Source organism: Pistacia vera, unplaced genomic scaffold, assembly GCF_008641045.1.
Source record: "Pistacia vera cultivar Batoury unplaced genomic scaffold, PisVer_v2 Contig426, whole genome shotgun sequence".
Classification (NCBI taxonomy): Eukaryota; Viridiplantae; Streptophyta; class Magnoliopsida; order Sapindales; family Anacardiaceae; genus Pistacia; species Pistacia vera.
Genome location: NW_022196253.1, coordinates 121,884 through 139,051, shown reverse-complemented (window position 1 = coordinate 139,051; position 17,168 = coordinate 121,884). Strand labels below are relative to the sequence as shown.

The 17,168-nt window shown below is 36.2% G+C and overlaps 1 protein-coding gene across 1 annotated transcript; it reads right to left on the bottom strand.

Annotated features, from left to right (window-relative positions):
• Positions 1-2,930: 2,930 nt before the first annotated feature.
• LOC116143137 (MATH domain and coiled-coil domain-containing protein At2g01790-like) lies at positions 2,931-5,624 on the bottom strand. Its single transcript, XM_031428554.1, has 4 exons — positions 5,506-5,624; positions 5,249-5,406; positions 4,481-4,585; positions 2,931-3,640 (listed from the first exon to the last, which is right to left on the bottom strand). The coding sequence occupies exons 1-4, from the start codon at positions 5,622-5,624 to the stop codon at positions 2,931-2,933; spliced, it is 1,092 nt and encodes a 363-aa protein (XP_031284414.1).
• Positions 5,625-17,168: the final 11,544 nt, after the last annotated feature.

Below are 17,168 nucleotides of genomic sequence, written 5' to 3'. Positions count from 1 at the left end.
ATCGAAACTCCCACTGATTATGGTAGACGTCTAGCAATGTTTCATAACCCCTAAACCACAATGAAATATAAACTCCAATGAACATATTCTGATCGTACGTACCGTGTAGTAAAATCCCTTCATTACCTAATCTCGATTAAGAATGGTTCATGGTATGTCAAAACATTTAACTTAATCTTTAATCAAATTGTCAATCAATACAATGGAATGCATCAACATGAAACTACTATTCATCTAACATTCATTATACTCTAGCCAGAGATTTCCCTTTTCCAATGTTTGTTGACATTCGTTTGGGAACTCGAGATTGGACTATTTTGAGTTAACGAATCCGATCTTAACCATCACTTGTCCTCGCACATGAGTAACATATGACCAAACCGGCTTATTACACAAGACATGACTAGTCTCATGCTTATACATTATATGAACCATATGCATTCTATGTTGAATTCAACCGTGATGTCTCAGGTCTAAGGATTAGTGGTACATTAGCATGATCCTACAATGCGTCATTGACCACGTCCATGTGATTCATCGTAATCGATCGTTTTCGATAAATAGTTTACTAACCATTTATCCATGCTAATGTCTTAATGACATACCTCTTATAATCACCCACACTAATACCATCACATGATATTCAATGGAGACTTTCAACATGCCTATTATACAATGTTATTGCCCAATTAACATTACTTGCGTAGGGAATTCTTCGATGATCTGATCTTCTGAAGATTCGTGTCATCCAGACATTTCACATGCAATATTAATTATAATATAAATGAAGCAATAAATCAACATGTGAAATAAGAACACTTTTTTTTATTCATAAAACATTTACAAGATATAATATCCTTAAACCGACAACACGATTGGTTCATAGGGCATACACTAACAATTTTTGCACGCTCGGACAACAAAACCAGAAATTTTTGGGTCATCTCAGTGGACCAGTTGGCATTATCACTCATCTAATAATAATACAGTGAGAACGACAACCAAGATTGGAACACCATAATAATCAGCAAACACATTACCACCACACATACGCACATTTAAACCTCATAAACTAAACACAGATAAATTGTTACCTTGTTCGATCCAACACTACTTGAAGCCGTCAATGTAGGGGAAACTACAGGCAATGTTGACCAATAAGGTGTATGACGAACTCCAAGTCTGGAAAAACGTCGAAACTTCCTCTTCTGTTGAAAGTAGTAATCGATCTTGCAACGGCAGGCCAAATTATACTGACTTTTGTTCATATGATTGTAATTTGTTCTTACGATCAAATAACGATGCCAAATTTGCCCAAAATTTCTAGTAACCATGGTTAACTAATTGTAGTTGACGGTAACTATAGTAACCAATTCAACTAACTAAACTAATTACTCCTAACCATATACAACCATATTAACTACAACCTAACCAACTACAATTAAAACACAAACAACTAATGATATTCATACATTGCATTGCGTACAAGTAAAACATAAACAAATATAACACAAATGCAAAATAAAACAAATATAAAATAAACCCTAAACAAATGCGTAATAAAACAAATATAAAACAAATGCATCCTAAAACATAAATCAAATCAGGGACCTAAACCAAATCAGTGTGTTGCATTGTTTGGGTTACCTCTTAACAAATCGTTCAGATCTGGTGGCGTGGGGTTGGAGGAGGGTGGTCGACGGTGGGTTAACGAAGTATTTAAACAACATCGCTGATGCTTAAAGAATGTGGTGGCTTCGGGTTTGATGAGCTCTTGCCGACGATGGTGGTGGAACTGGTGCTCGTTAAAGAAGCTGTTGGACTCAAGTTGGGGGAGATTTCACCGATGATGGTGCTAGATCTGGGCTCGTGTGCGCCGGTGGTGGCGCTCAAAGGTGGTGGGCTCAGGTTGGAGAAGAAAACCTTTTTTGCTAGTGGATCTGGAGTCCTATCAACGCCGGAGGTGGCACTCGAAGGTGGTGGAGAGCGAAGGTGGTGGAAGATGATGGTGAAATGATTTGCTTTGGGTTCTTAGTCTGTGACTATGGTGTGGAAATGTTATCTGTAATTGTTTCTTTTTCCTCAGTAGATCGTGAATGTGTTTATGTCCAGTCGGAGAGTGCTTTGGATATGGGCTGGTGTTTGTTGTTGGTAGGCTAGGTGTGTGGATTTTGGCTTCAATTTTTCGATCTGTCGAGGTTGGCAGTGGGGTGTTTTGCTGTTGTCCTCTTCCACTGGTGGTGGTTTTTTTTGCTAAATATCGTTGTAGGAGGAGTTTCAGGTTCTTTGGGTGTTGAGTTTGAATGCAAGTGGAAGATGGTCTAGCTTTGGTTGTAATGTGGAAGATGGTGACTGTTAAGGATAACGATCTGGATTTCCTGACACCGATGGTGGTTTCAAGTTAACGGTGGGTTTCTGAATGCCTTAAAATGTGTTAGCATGATCGGTTTTTGAATGCCTTAAAATGTGTTAGCATGGTGAAGGAAGAAGAAGAAAATAAGGAAGAGAGAGGAAAAGCCAAAAAAAAAGCTGCTGAGCTTGTGTCAGAATGGTCATTTTGTGCGTTAGGAATCTTTCTCTGAGCATTGAAACGAACGTTTTTTTGGCTAAATCCAATTCCAAATACAAGTACAAATAGGGAACCAATCGCAAGTGTCAAAGTGATAGTATACTGTTAAAATAGAATAACGATAAATATTTCGCATTTATAATAAGATAATGAAAATAAATATATTGTTATTTTCAGATACTATGTTTAAAAATAATAATACATACATACATTTCTCAAACTATAAGAGCACAAGAACATTATGTTCTGGAAGCTTTCTTTCTAAAGCAACAGCTTTGGAACTTCAAAACCTCGACATGCAAATTCTTAATGTTCTGCGTCAAAGGAGTCCAGTTCCTAGTGATCCGGAGCTTGGTCTTGGCTAGCTTGAAGAAGGGAACGGAAGTGGATCAGCACCCTGATCCTTAGACTCCCCAGAGCCACTGGAATCTTCAATGAGCTTGGAAGCAGCATCAGACAAATCCTTTGAGTACTTATCCCGCTTCAGAATCTTCCGCGCCAGGAGTAGAGCCTTTTGTTCAGAGCTAGAAGCTTTTTGCTCTGAAGCAATAGCTTGGTTCTTCAAAACCTCATTCTCTGCTTCATTACGGATCAGTTCAGCCTCCAGGAATAGAGCCTTCTGTTCGGAGCTGGAAGCTTTTTGCTCTGAAGCAATAGCTTGGTTCTTCAAAGCCTCATTCTCTGCTTGGTTCTTGATCAGTTCAGCCTCCAGGGATTCAACTCTGGAGTTATGATCCACCTCAGATGATTCATAACTCTTCAGCTTTGCCTCTGCTTCTGCTAACTTACTAGAAAATAAGGCAACCTCAGCGCTCAGATTGGACATAATGACCTCAATGCGGGACTTGGTGGCCTCCGCAGCCTTAGCAGTTTCAGAATCCTCCACTTGTTGATTCTCCGCAGAATTAGCAGTTTCAGAGTTATCTACAGCCCTATGAAAAATAAACTTAGCTTCAACTATCAGAGTATCATTCACAAGATACCCTCTGTTAGGATCATAGAGTTCACCAAGGGGCATAAAGGATGTGAAACCCCATTCACTTTCTAGTGCATCAAACTGGTGTTGAGTATCTGACAAGTTCAAATGGTAAAGTTATCACATATTTCACAAGAGTGTCTAGCATCATGCTATACACATCTTTTATAACTAAAGGTTTGAACACCATCTTGTTGTGGAACAGTCCAACCACCAAAAATAAAATTCATACAATTCACAAGGTCCAAATTGCAAAGCTAAGAAAACAGACAAACCAAATGAGATATATGGCTGCAACAAACAGATGTTAACACAAAAACAGAAGGCATGAGAAAGCTGAAGGCACACATTCAGCAATGAAAGCCCATGCTTCCCAATCCCAAGAAAGGTTCAAGATAAAAAGCTAGGGATGGGCGAAATTACAGGAAATCAATAAGAAAAAACCCCAAACCATTATTTTTTTTAATTTACTTATTTTTGGTAACCGGGGTGCTCGGACCAACTTGCACGCATCTTAACTAATCCCCATGATCCATTGAACACCTTACAAAACCCAAGAAACCAAGTAAGCCATAATGTTATTGTAGTAGATGGCCTCAAAGTTTGAACCTAGGAATTCAAGGAAGAGAGCAAACCTCCTTGACCAACAAGCCAATCCTTTGGGGTTAATTTTAATTTATTTTTTGTTTTATTGTTCTACCATATACATATATATGGATTGGGATCCTTTAACGAGAGAGTTTTTACTTAACAACTTGACTTACATTTCAGCCATTTGTTCATCTTAATCCAATGTTGCACAGAGGTCATAAGTAGTCAACATTAACTATGAGCTTTTGACTTTTGATTTTAACCATAGGATTAAAATGAATGAATGCAAGAAAACTGAAATTAAAGGATTTAAGTTAAAATTTCTTATCCCCAAATATACATACCATGTCCAATTAAAGGCAGAGAGAATATAGTGACACAAAGGGTCAGGGAATTAGGAAGAGGGAGGGATGAAAAACAATTTCCATCAACAATATACATTCCTAAATCTGAAATAGAACAGGTGAGAGGATAAAATACGTGAAATTTAAATGGCCATATACTATTTCCACTAATAATGGTTTATATGAGAAGAACAAAAAAAGTTATAAACAGTTCTAACCACACAGAATTTTTATATATTCACATATGTAATTTTTTTATTTTTCTTTCCTTACTTTCCATGGTTCTACAAGCAAACAAGCATAATTTGACATATATTATAAAATGTAAATGCAGTGCATAAACATGCATGTGTAAAGATTTTTAAGAGTTTTTAATATCCCAAAACACCCCGTATCCATGTAGCACGCTGATTGTGTCTTTATTAATGAATGATAAAGAAATGTCCCAAAAAACCACTGACACATCCTAATTACAGTGGTTCCAGAAATGCAAATACAAGGATTCCAACAAATTCATTCCCAAATCTTCTCCTTCTTTATTTTCTTCAAACCCTAAGTTATTCCTTTCATATGTGTTTGGCACATCAATTCCCCTGAAATTGCAGACCCCTCAACTCCAATCTAATAAATACAAACACATACATAAAGATATTAATGGTTTGAATCATGAAACAAGCTACACTACTCATGCTTGGCAATAGAACCCAATCGAACTTTCATTCATTAAAAATTTGCCGAAAAATACTGACTTTCATATAAAGAGGGTACCTTTTCTCACTGAGGACTGGGTACGAATTTGATTAATCACCGCCAAGCTAAACTGCGCATATCTACTCCACCCATTTGGCAAACTTCCTGAATCAGCAACATCTAGATACATAGACAAGTGATCCACATTGTTCCCCTTTGGAAAAATAAGCACACGCCTGCCAGTGCAAAGCAGAAAACAAAAAGCATATAAGAAACACTATTGGCCACCAATGCTTCTTCAAAAAATAACCGAAAAGAAAGGGAGGGGTGAGTACCATTTATAACCGCCGACAATGAAAATCTCCGAGTAGTGCTTCTCTGTATTCAACCTAGAAAAATTCTCGATTCTCCATGTAAATCTGGATGATGGAGGATCCTTCACTGGTTGATTCATGGTGTAAAGACTATTGGGAATTGTTCGGCGACGTCGTTTCGCAGCAGAGATAATGAGTTGAAACCTAAAAGAGCAATTAATTAGATTATACTTGAGAGAGAGCAAAGGAGATCACCAGAAGGTGGTCGACAGGGAGAAAGCTCTTGCTTAGCGTGGTCTTTATTTAGAAGAGTGGCGTTTACGGAAATTCAGGTTGGGTATATACAGTACAGTAAAGATTGCCGAGAAAAAAATGGGTGCAAATTGATATTATAATAAAATATTATGTACACAATCTTATTAAAGTTTGAAAGGCAAGAAAATGAAAATCCCAACAGAGGAAAATGAACAAATAATGTATCTCAACAATATATGATAATTGTTTTAATTAATAAAACAAACATATAAAAGAGAGTATTTGCATACTTACAATTTCAAGCTGAAGATCCAACCTTCAAAATTTCTGCTACTGCATTACAATCATAGACCAAATATAAAAGCTGAGTGAGTCTAATGGTTGAAGCTACAATAGCTTTATTTATTTAAGTCCCAGCAAACAAATGATTCAACTTATATAGAATTTAAAATGAAATTCTTGAAGAAGATGCTTAAGAATAAAGCATTAATATTCTTAAATTGAACCCAGCACAAGTAAATAGATATTATATTCTTAAATTGACCCCAACACAAGTAAATAGATCTATATCTAAACTAAAGGTAACTATTTCTAAAGACTAAAGCAATTAATTAAATTCCTAGCAAGAAGAAAAGTATATAGTATTCTTAAACCTCTTCTCAACCAAAACATCTATTATAGATCATGAAAGAAAACGCATGCCATAGGAATAACTCTTTTAACATTTTGGTAACAATAAATGATAGAAATCTATATGTGCTTTCTGTAGGACACAAATGCGGCCTGTATTAAAGTGAATACAAGTAGGAGAAGAATGACAGCAAAAATGACAGAAATGGCAGTCCATGGAGTTCTCAAAATATCTTGTTTCAAATTTCCCTTCCACTTGTTCGAAGGTCTTCTGCAATAAGCATTCAGATCTTCAACAAGAGAAGAAAACTGGAAATAATAAGAATCAACAGTAGACTATTCCACAAGTTTATGAAAAAGAGTTGACACTCATTCACTATCCCCAAGTAGATTTTCAATAATTTCTTGTCGAACAAGCAATTCCACATCCTTGGGAGTGTTAACAAGATAATTCATGAAGATAACATAGTCACCTAAGAGATTATCATCACACTGACTTTGCTCGAACGCCAAAATGTTTTTCATTAAGTGCTAGAGTCTCACACCGACTAGGCAAACTCAAACTTACTGGTTTATAAGAGATGATAATCCTCCCATTCAACAAAGCCTTATTGGGTAAGGAGTCAGGCCCACCTCAAATTCCATATGATATCAGAGCTAGGCCCTTTATCAATAGGCATGACCCAACATATGGGCTTGACCTTGAGAGGGAGTGTTGGAGTCCCACACCAACTAGGCATACTCAAACCTACTGGTAGTCAGGCCCACCTCAAATTCTATCACATATTCATCGGACTTTATATACTTTCATGGAATTTCCAATATTCCATCACTGAATTTATTAATTTATTTTTACTTTTTTCTAACAAATTTTTAATAAGTATTTACTGAAATTTAATAATTCATTTAAAAACTTAATTTCAACATAAATTTAAATTTGTGATTAAAAAATTAAAAATTAATGGAAAAGAAGCATTTATCAACACTAAGAATATTAAAAAGAATTTTAGAAAAAAATGTAAGCCATGATATTTTGGACTTTTTCTTGAGCACAACCATAATCTTTTCTAATTTTAGTCCCCTTCTTATGTTTGACTCTTCTTTTTGGAGAACAAGACTGTACCAAAATTAGTCCCCATCTATTTTATCAATAAACCCCATTATTGATTTAAAAGGGAGGTGTAATTTTATACGGGCACTTACAACTCAATCTTACAAACTTTCACTCACAACCCTGATGTGGCAACTCGCAAATAGATCTTGTTTGCTTGTTATAGGTTCCACTTGCCCAATTGCAAGCTGGCCGGAGATTGTAAAAGAAAGTTTGTAAAATTCGGTTGTAAGCCAATCTTTATCCATTTTACATTTGTTTTATAAACATCCAGGATTGCCGAATAGCTAAGGACCAGAGTACCCACACTCCCATCTCTATCCCAAAACAAACTTATTTTTTCATTAACCCTTGACAGAATTTGAACATTTAATTTCCCAAAATAAGTACCAATCTATTATCTCTCTGATCAAAACAAAAGGCATGTTCCTCATAAACAAAATTGAAACCAAAAATATACTGTTAATATGTAAAAATATTCCACTCCATACCCAAAAAAAAAAAAAAAAGGGGCATTCAACATCAGCAATATCTCAAGTTTCTAAAATAAAAGTTAATATCCTAAACATATCCAAAGTTCGGAAGAGCAAAATCTCTAAAACAAATTATTCAGAAGAAAGCACGAACACAAACCTTAGCCAGAAAGCTAAATTGTAACACTTAAAACCTGAGACGTTACATGCACTTGCAAAAAAATAATGAGTTGTAAATGTTACGAAACATTGCATTGCTATGAAAGCACTGAAGAAAGGAACCAAAGCTATAGTAGTCGATGCAGATACCAAAAGCAAACTCAAAAGGCATCAACTTTAATCTAATAAAACTATTTGTAACCTCAAAGAGCAAGAAGAGACACCAAGACATGAAGAAACAAGCAAGAATGAACATAAAGTTAACCAAAGTTAGGCATACCAGTTCACATCAGAAAACCCAAATGAAAGAAAATACCCACCAAAAAGGTGNTTATGAGTTACATTGGACACAAATGAATGAATAATGAAAATTTATTAGGGGTGTATTTATAAACTTATAAGGTGTTTTTGTTATTTTTTAAACTAATAGGGGGTAATTGATTTTTTATAGGGTACCCTGGAAAGGAACCGGAACCTGCATTTTAGGTTCTGGTTCCTTGAATTGAAGAACCTGCACTGTGCGGTTCCGGTTCCGGTTCCTTTTTTTGGGAACCTGCACTGTGCGGTTCCGGTTCCGGTTCCCCTGAAAAATGCAGGGTACCCGGAACCGCTCACCCCTACCCCTTCCCTTCCCTTCAAAATCGCTTAATCAAGCAGTATACCCAAAAAATGACCGACGAAACGCCTTCCATTTTTCTACGATTTTCGGAGATAAAAGTTCCATATTTCTGGTCAATATTCGATCCTAAAGCTTCGTTACACAAAAATCATGGCTAGTATTCACAAAAAGGAGGAAAACCTAACCCCACTTCAAATCCTAGAGTCCGACAATGGCGACTGTTCAAAGGTTGTCGAAGAAGACGCTCTGGTGGATCATCCGATGAGTGAAGGTGGCCCAACGATAGAGGAAACAATGGTGGCACAAGAATAGAGAGGAAAATCAGAAAATAGTTCTGAAGAGGAGGACGTCGGTGAGAATTCAGGCAAGGAGGAGGACGTCGGTGAAGAAAATGTACGTTTTTTACTAGTGGTTTTGAATCTGATGAAAAAATTGATTGGTTTGTGCGAATTTGGGGGATATCTAGTTGGTTTTTATTGTTACGATGGTTGTGGCGTTTTGTCGAGCAATTGACGGGCATCGGGGGATTCGCTTTGTTTGGGTTCTAGAGGATGAGGGAAGGTAAGAGAGGCCGTAGGGAGGTTGTTTGTGGGAAGTTGAAGGGCTAGGGATGGTATGAGGGGGCAGAATAGAAGGGTTGAAGGGTTGCCCTGTATATTGCAGGGTTGGCTGATAAGTGCTTGAAAATGCACTTATACTTAGTGTTTTATAGGTATTGTTTGTGGGAAAGTAGGGTCAATTTGCAGACATTAACTTAATTGTTTCATAAATACACTTTTTGGGATCACGAGTGTTTTTGTAGTGTTTACAGGGAATAATTGTTTAAAAATAATATTTGGATGGGAGATGATGTTGGAGAGAGAATTTTTGATGACTGAAAACAAACAGTTCGAAAATCGGACTTGAGACGAGGAGGTTATGGTGGATTTACCGTCATATGCAAAATCTGGAAAATGCTCCAATTTTGAGTATGCTTCAATTTTGACGTTTTTGTACTCAAAGATGAAGATCTTTCGATGCCACGATAGAATTCTAGCGTTGCGACATCTGCTCTCGGGTTTGAAGGGAGGATTTCTGGAAAAAGTGTGTCGAGGCAGGCATGATGAATGAGTTTGGCGCTGAGGCATAAAAAATTAGTGCCGCGGCATAGAACGGGAATTTTAGATAAATAACGAGTCTTGTAAAACTTAATCCGAATTTTGTTCTCCTATATTGTATAGGACTTTCCCATTATTTTTCGCACAACCCTAGCACTATAAAAGGATGTCTTTAGGTATTTTTTAGAAGGGAAAGAAGAGAGAGGATAGAGAACAAAAAAATACTCAATAATATAGAGATTAAGAGAGATTGAAAGAGGTTAGAGAGAAGAATTGGAGAAGATCATCATCAACTCCGTAATCTACTCAAGCTTTCCTAAGTTTTTATTTTTCCTTTGTATTATTTGTTATCATGAATACAATGATGTTTTTTATTTTTATTCATGGGTAACTAATTCTTTTGTGATTGAGAGTGATTCCAAAGCCCTAGACATGTCTTGAAATTAATAAAATCTACATCTATTTATCTTTTGATCTATCTTGGTTATGTGATTATTTCTCTGTGAATAGGGTTTAGATAGATTGTCTTAATTGTTTAAGTGCGCAATTAAATTGTTATGATTAATCTGTTAATTCCAATTTAGGTTGTTTAGTACAGAATCGCTTTATTAACCTAAATAACCAGTGGTAAAGTGTATGCTTGCATGCATTAGGGGTAATCACTCAAGATAACTAAACCGACCATATGAGTTTAGCCTTGATTTAGTAGGTCTCTCACAACTTAATGCTTTTCTTACTTTGAATCTAGAGATCGTATCATAAGTTATCTAATAAATAGGAATTGAGTTATAACCGTGTCTAGTCCAACGATTCAGTAAGGAGAGATGAAACTTACCAACGTTTGGTATTTCTGAGCTGATGTGATCAAGATGGTAGAAAGTTAAAGAGTGCTTTTATTATATGTAATTTGTATCTAGTGGTGGCGAATAAACCTTCAATCTCGCTTCTCTCTTGTTCATCTCTTTCATGATTGTTTGTGTTTTACTTTGTTTAATTTTAGTTTGCTAGTTTTTGTTGAGTTTTTATAATTCGTGACAAACCCCGTTAGAAGTAGATAATTAATTAACTTCACAAATCCTCTGCGGGAAAGACCCTTACTTACTCTTTGCTGCTACATGGCTTTGCATTAGAATTTAGTGAGATAAAATTAGGTGTTGCATTTGCACGCATCAATTTTTGCGGTCATGTCGCCGCGGATTTTGATTAACTTAATTATTTATTTACTTTTTGTTATTTTTTTCAGTTTTAATTGTTTTCTTTATTTTTTTTGTTTGTTTTTTTTATTCTGATCATGAGGAGATGGCTACTAATATTGAGTAGCAATTAAGCACCTTGACTCCACTTGTGCAACAACTAGCATTTCGACAAGTTAAAACATACGACATTTTCTCTAACGTTGGTCATCCTACTAACATGTGCCCTACTTTTCAAGATTTTGCTGTGGGAGGATTTCAAGGTCAACAAGGGCAGAGGAATGACCCATTCTCTAACACCTACAATTAGTCGGGATGGAGGGATCACCTCGCCCTTAGCTATTTGGGAAACCACCAAGATGCTGCCCCTCCTATCTACTTGGTTTTCCATACCCAAGAGTCCCACAACCATATCAAGCAAGGCCACAAAATGCTCCCCAATCTCAATGCATGTCTTTGGAGGACTTAGTAAATTCCGTAGCTATTAGCACTCCCCAATTCCAACAAGATACAAAGGCATCAAAATTGGAAGAGTTTGTAAATTCCTTAGCCACTAGCACTCTTCAATTCCAACAACAGAATCTTAAGTTCCAACGAGAAACAAAGGTAGAGATCCAAGATACAAAAATGTCAATCAAGAATTTGGAGAGCCAAGTTAGTCAATTGGCTACTATCATTGGAAGACTATAGGCTCAAGAAACCGTGATCAACCCTAGGGAGAATGTTAGTACTATAATAGTGAAAAGTGGGAAGCAACTTGAAAAAGCTCATATGAAACCAATCAACATTGACAAAACTAAAGATGAGTTGATTCAAGATGGAGTGAAAAAGTCCAATAATGAGAGAGATGGGGCGATTGACTCCAAAGAAGCAAAACAACCACCCAAGCAAATGCTAGAGCTCAAGAGTAAAGATCCGTTGGAGGTTGCAATAAGACATGGTTTAGCGACCTTAGAACCTCGGAACTTTGAAGAGGATGTGGATGTGGGAGCGGAATCAGAGGAGATTATTGCATCACTTGATGTTCTTCCAAAGAAAATTCCAAGGTATGCTCTGATTTATATTTCTCTTCCCATATCTAATGAGAAGCATCTGCCTTTCATTGTGCAGGAACCTACTTTGGAGCTTAGACCTCCTCCGGAACACTTTAAATACAGGGGAAAATATGGTTGAGAAAGTGACGACATCGGGCTAAGGACGTTAAACCAAGCGCTATATGGGAGGCAACCTATTGATTTTTTATTTTATTTTCTTTTCCCTTTTCATTTTTTTTAGATGTTGTTTAGTTGTTGTTTTGTTTCTCTAATTATATATTTAACTAGTGATGTGTGTTTCCAATGAGGTACACCATGAGTTTCTTTGTTTTGATAGAATTTGATATAGTTGATGGAATGAAACAAGAGCGGTGATCGAACTTTCACATGTCTTCACACTTCGATATTAAAAAGAGGAGTAATTTTTCTTTTCCTTCTCTTTTTCCTTTTGCTACATTGGGGACAATGTAGATATTAGGTTGACGGTGAGGGAAGATCTATTTATTTTTGTTAAGATTTTTGTTAAATTTATGAATTTGGGTGAATTTTTTTTTTCTTTTTTTTGTTTTGGCATGCTTTTTGGATTAAATTGTTTAGTTTTTTAGATTAATTTGTGTGTCAATGATATGACTATAATTGTGATAACATGTAATGTTTAGAAGATGTTAAATGTTGCTTAGGTTTAAGGGTAATTTTGAATAATTAGTTTCATCTAGTTTGAGACTCTCATGCTATGTGGTATGATTTGGTTGGTTAGTCTTAAGGCTTACTGATGTTTGACATTTTTGCAATCTCAACAAATTCTAGAACTCACTTGACAACAACTTGAGGCGAAATCCTAGAATGCACATTACTTAGGATATGAATTAGGTATCTTTGAATCGTTTGAGCCTTTCAAGCCAACCCTTTATTTAAATTATCGCTAGTTACCCCTTTGAGCCATTATTAAACACATTTAGCCTTGATTTTCTTGCATGTAACCTACATTAACCCACCATTATTTCAAACCAAAAACACATTCCTACCCTTGAAGTTTTAAGAGACTTAATCTAAGTACAAGAATGGTGAGAGCAATTAGACAAGTCAGGATGGAATTGAGTTTGCGGAAATTGTCAACCTATTCTAAAATTGTTTAAAAGAATAGGTTGGGGGTTGTGGTGTGCTTTTTAATCAAGGGGTGGGGTAGCATTTTTAGCTTTCTTTTCTTTCTTCCAAAAAAAAAAAAATGAAAAAAGAAAAGAGAACATTGCTGCTTTTGTTAAAAGTTACGGCAATATTAAAAAAAATATGGTGAAAAAAAGGAGAAGAAGAAAGGAAAGAAAGAAAGAAAAAAAGGAAATTTATTGAGAAACATTGCAAAGTGTGATGCAATGAAATTATTTTTGATGAAAGGTGGAAAAAGTTGGGTGTAAAGGAGAATGGTGGTGCTTGAATGAAATTGTTTGAAAGAAATAGGATTAAGTGCCTTATTTTTGCTTATTCTTTCAGTTCTTTCATAACCTCATAACCTAGCCTAACATTACAAGCTTAATAGAGACCTATTGATCTAAGGTAGTGTAATTATTCTACATTAGTGGAGTGTAGTTTGAAAAGTGAGCCTATGGAATTTAATCCTATACATTATATTCTATTTTTCAAATTTTGAGATCAATTATTTGTTTGTGAAGTTTGTGCATGTGATCATCCGAGTTTTGAGATTAACGGGTTTGTGGTTTGTTGGATGTGTGAGAGTGGATAACAAAAATGAAATAGATGTTTGAGTTATCTTTGGGCTTGGGTGATGTTTAACTATTCTTTATGTTATGTGTTGCATGCAATTTTTGAGATGAATGTATATCCGGAGACTAATGTTTTGTTTGTTTATTTTTTATTTTCAAGTCTAGGATTGGTTGAGTGTGGATGTTTGTGGGTATCATCGCTAGAAACCCTCACGAGACTACAATTCGTCCAACTAGGACTGCCTAGGGGTTTAAAGGCTTGTTGCATATGCTAAATGCAACCGTGACAATCTACAGAAATGATTTAGGTTGGTTTAGGATTAGATTTTATTTTGTTTTTAGGCTAGAAGACATCTTTAGATCGCTTTACTTGCTAGGGACTAGCAAGAAGCTGGTTGGGGGTTGTGATCAGTGCTTGAAAATGCACTTATACTTAGTGTTTTATAGGTATTGTTTGTGGGAAAGTAGGTTTAATTTGCATACATTAATTTAATTGTTTCATAAATACACGTTTCGGGATCACGGGTGTTTTTGTCGTGTTTACAGGAATAATTGTTTAAAAATAATATTCGGATAGGAGATGATGTTCGCGAGAGAATTTTTTATGACTGGAAACAAACGGTTCGAAAATCGGGCTTAAGACGAGGAAGTTATGGTGGATCTACCATCACATGCAAAATATAGAAAATGCTCTAGTTTTGAGTATGCTTCGATTCTGACGTTTTTGTACTCAAAGATGAAGATCTTTCGGTGTCATGGCAGAAAATTTATGGCACTGCGGCATTTGCTCTCAGGTTTGAAGGAAGGATTTCTAGAAAAAGTGTGTCGAGGCATGAAAATTTCATATCGAGGCAGGCGTGATGAATGAGTTTGGCGTCGAGGCATAAAAAATTGGCGCCGCGGCATGGAACGGGAATTTTAGATAAACAAGGAGTCTTGTAAAACTTAATCCGAATTTTGTTCTCCTATTTTGTATAGGACTTTCCCATTATTTTTCCCACAACACTATAAAAGGATGTCTTTAGGTACTTTTTAGAGGGGAGAGAAGAGAGAGGATAAAGAACAAAAAAAATACTCAATAATGTAGAGATTAAGAGAGATTGAAAGAGGCTTGGAGAGAAGAATTGGAGAAGATCATCATCAACTCCATTAATCTACTCAAGCTTTCCTAAGTTTTTATTTTTCCTTTGTATTATTTGTTATCATGAATACAATGATGTTTTTATTTTTATTCATGGGTAACTAATTCTTTTGTGATTAAGAGTGATTTCAAAGCCCTAGCCACGTCTTGAAATTAATATAATCTACATCTATTTATCTTTTGATCCATCTTGGTTGTGTGATTATTTCTCTATGATGTTTTAATTTCTAATTGATGTAAAGACAAGATTAGGGTTGTAATACTTTCATATTAGTTAGTGGATTTTTCTAACATAATGGACACCACAGTTTTCAATTGTTTTTACAGATTTGGGTGATGAAAAAGCTGAGGACCGGGTGTGCACACTGTTGAGTAGAACTTCAACTTCATGGATTAATCAAGGAACTATCTCACACCTTTTTCTATTTTGTTTTCTATTCCTAATTTGTGTATAATATGACATTAGGGACAATGTCAAGTGCACAATTAAATTGTTAGGATTTATTAATGCCAATTTAGGCTGTTTAGTACGAAATCGCTTTATTAACCTAAATAACTAATGGTAAAGTGTATGCTTGCATGCATTGGGGGTAATCACTCAAGATAACTAAATCGATCATATGAGTTTAGCCTTGATTCATTAGGTCTTTCGCAACTTAATGCTTTTATTACTTTGAATCTAGAGATTGTATCCTAGGTTATCTAATAAATACGGAATTGGGTGATGACCGTGTTTAGTCTAACGACTCAGTAAGGAGAGATGGGACTTACCAACGTTTGGTTTTTTCTGAGCTGATGTGATCAAGATGGTAGAAAGTTAAAGAGTGATTTTATTCTATGTAATTCGTGTCTAGTGGTGGCGAATAAACCTTCAATCTCGCTTCTCTTATTCATCTCTTTCATGATTGTTTGCTTGTTTTACTTTGTTTAATTTTAGTTTGCTAGTTTTTGTTGAGTTTTTATAATTCATGACAAACCCCATTAGAAGTAGATAATTAATTAAGTTCACAAATCCTCTACGAGAAAGACCACTCTTTGCTATTACACGGCTTTGCATTAGAATTTAGTGAGGTAAAATTAGGTGTTGCATTTGCACGCATCACTGGCTATGCACAACTGTGAGCGCGCAGCTACACACGTACAACTACGCTCGCACGTTGCGTGTGGCTAGCTCTGCAATATGTACGGTAGCCCGCAACCCCCCTATTCCACCCCCTCCTACCATCCTCAGCCATCTCCAGTCATGGAACCTTCCACAACAGCCTCCATAGGGCTTACATTGGCTTCCGGTCCTCTCGAGTCAAAAACACCCACTCATCAATGCCCTCAAAGCCCATATCCCCCAAATTGGCAGCCTATTGGCTGTTCTGGTTTCTTTTTTTGCTAATATTTAGTTTATATCAATTGTGCAAATGTTCTGAAGCATAAATTATAAAGACTATGGGTTGGAGGTTGTAACCGATAAGATACCGTACTTCCCCGTAAGGGTGACTGTTAGGTCGAGTCGGAAATTTTTTATGAAAATAAAGGATATTTTAGAGGAACAAAGAAAGGGCATGGACCGATTCAAAGATAGTTGTTTTGGTCATTTTGCGGACATAGGAGAAAATTGGAAGAAAGCATTGTGGGGGCAAGAAGTGCACTATATGTTGTTACACTCAGTTAAAAGCCAAAAAAAAAAAAAAAAATGAAATGTGGTTCATGGTGGATGGAAAGCCACTATGTTTTGGGATGATGGAATTTGCCCTGATGACAGGCTTAAGATGTGGGGCATTTCCAGATGTAGAAGAGTAAGAGAGAATAACGAAGAGTAGGGCAGCCGATAACTTGGCTAAAAAGGTTTTGGGTGGGAAGGCGTCTATTACGAGACGTGATTTAGAGGAGAGGTTAAGAGAAGATGGGTATACCTCTTCGGAGAAGTTCATGATGTGCCTAGTATGGTTCGTGCATTCGATCCTAATGGCTCCTCAACAAAAGCCATTAATATGGATTTGGTGAAGTTTGGAAGGAACATGGAGTTCTTTAATGCTTATTCATGGGGACGGTTATCATTTCAGCTAACCATTGAGTCCTTGCGCGGAAAAGAAATGGCGATAAAGCATCACCATGCTGTCAAGAAGGATAAACTATGCATGTACAATTTGTTTGGCTTCTCATGGGCAATACAAGTAGATATTAATAGCTTTTTGTTATATTATTATATGTGTTTTAATTATGATATAGACTGTTTTTTTACACTGAAGGCTTGGATGTA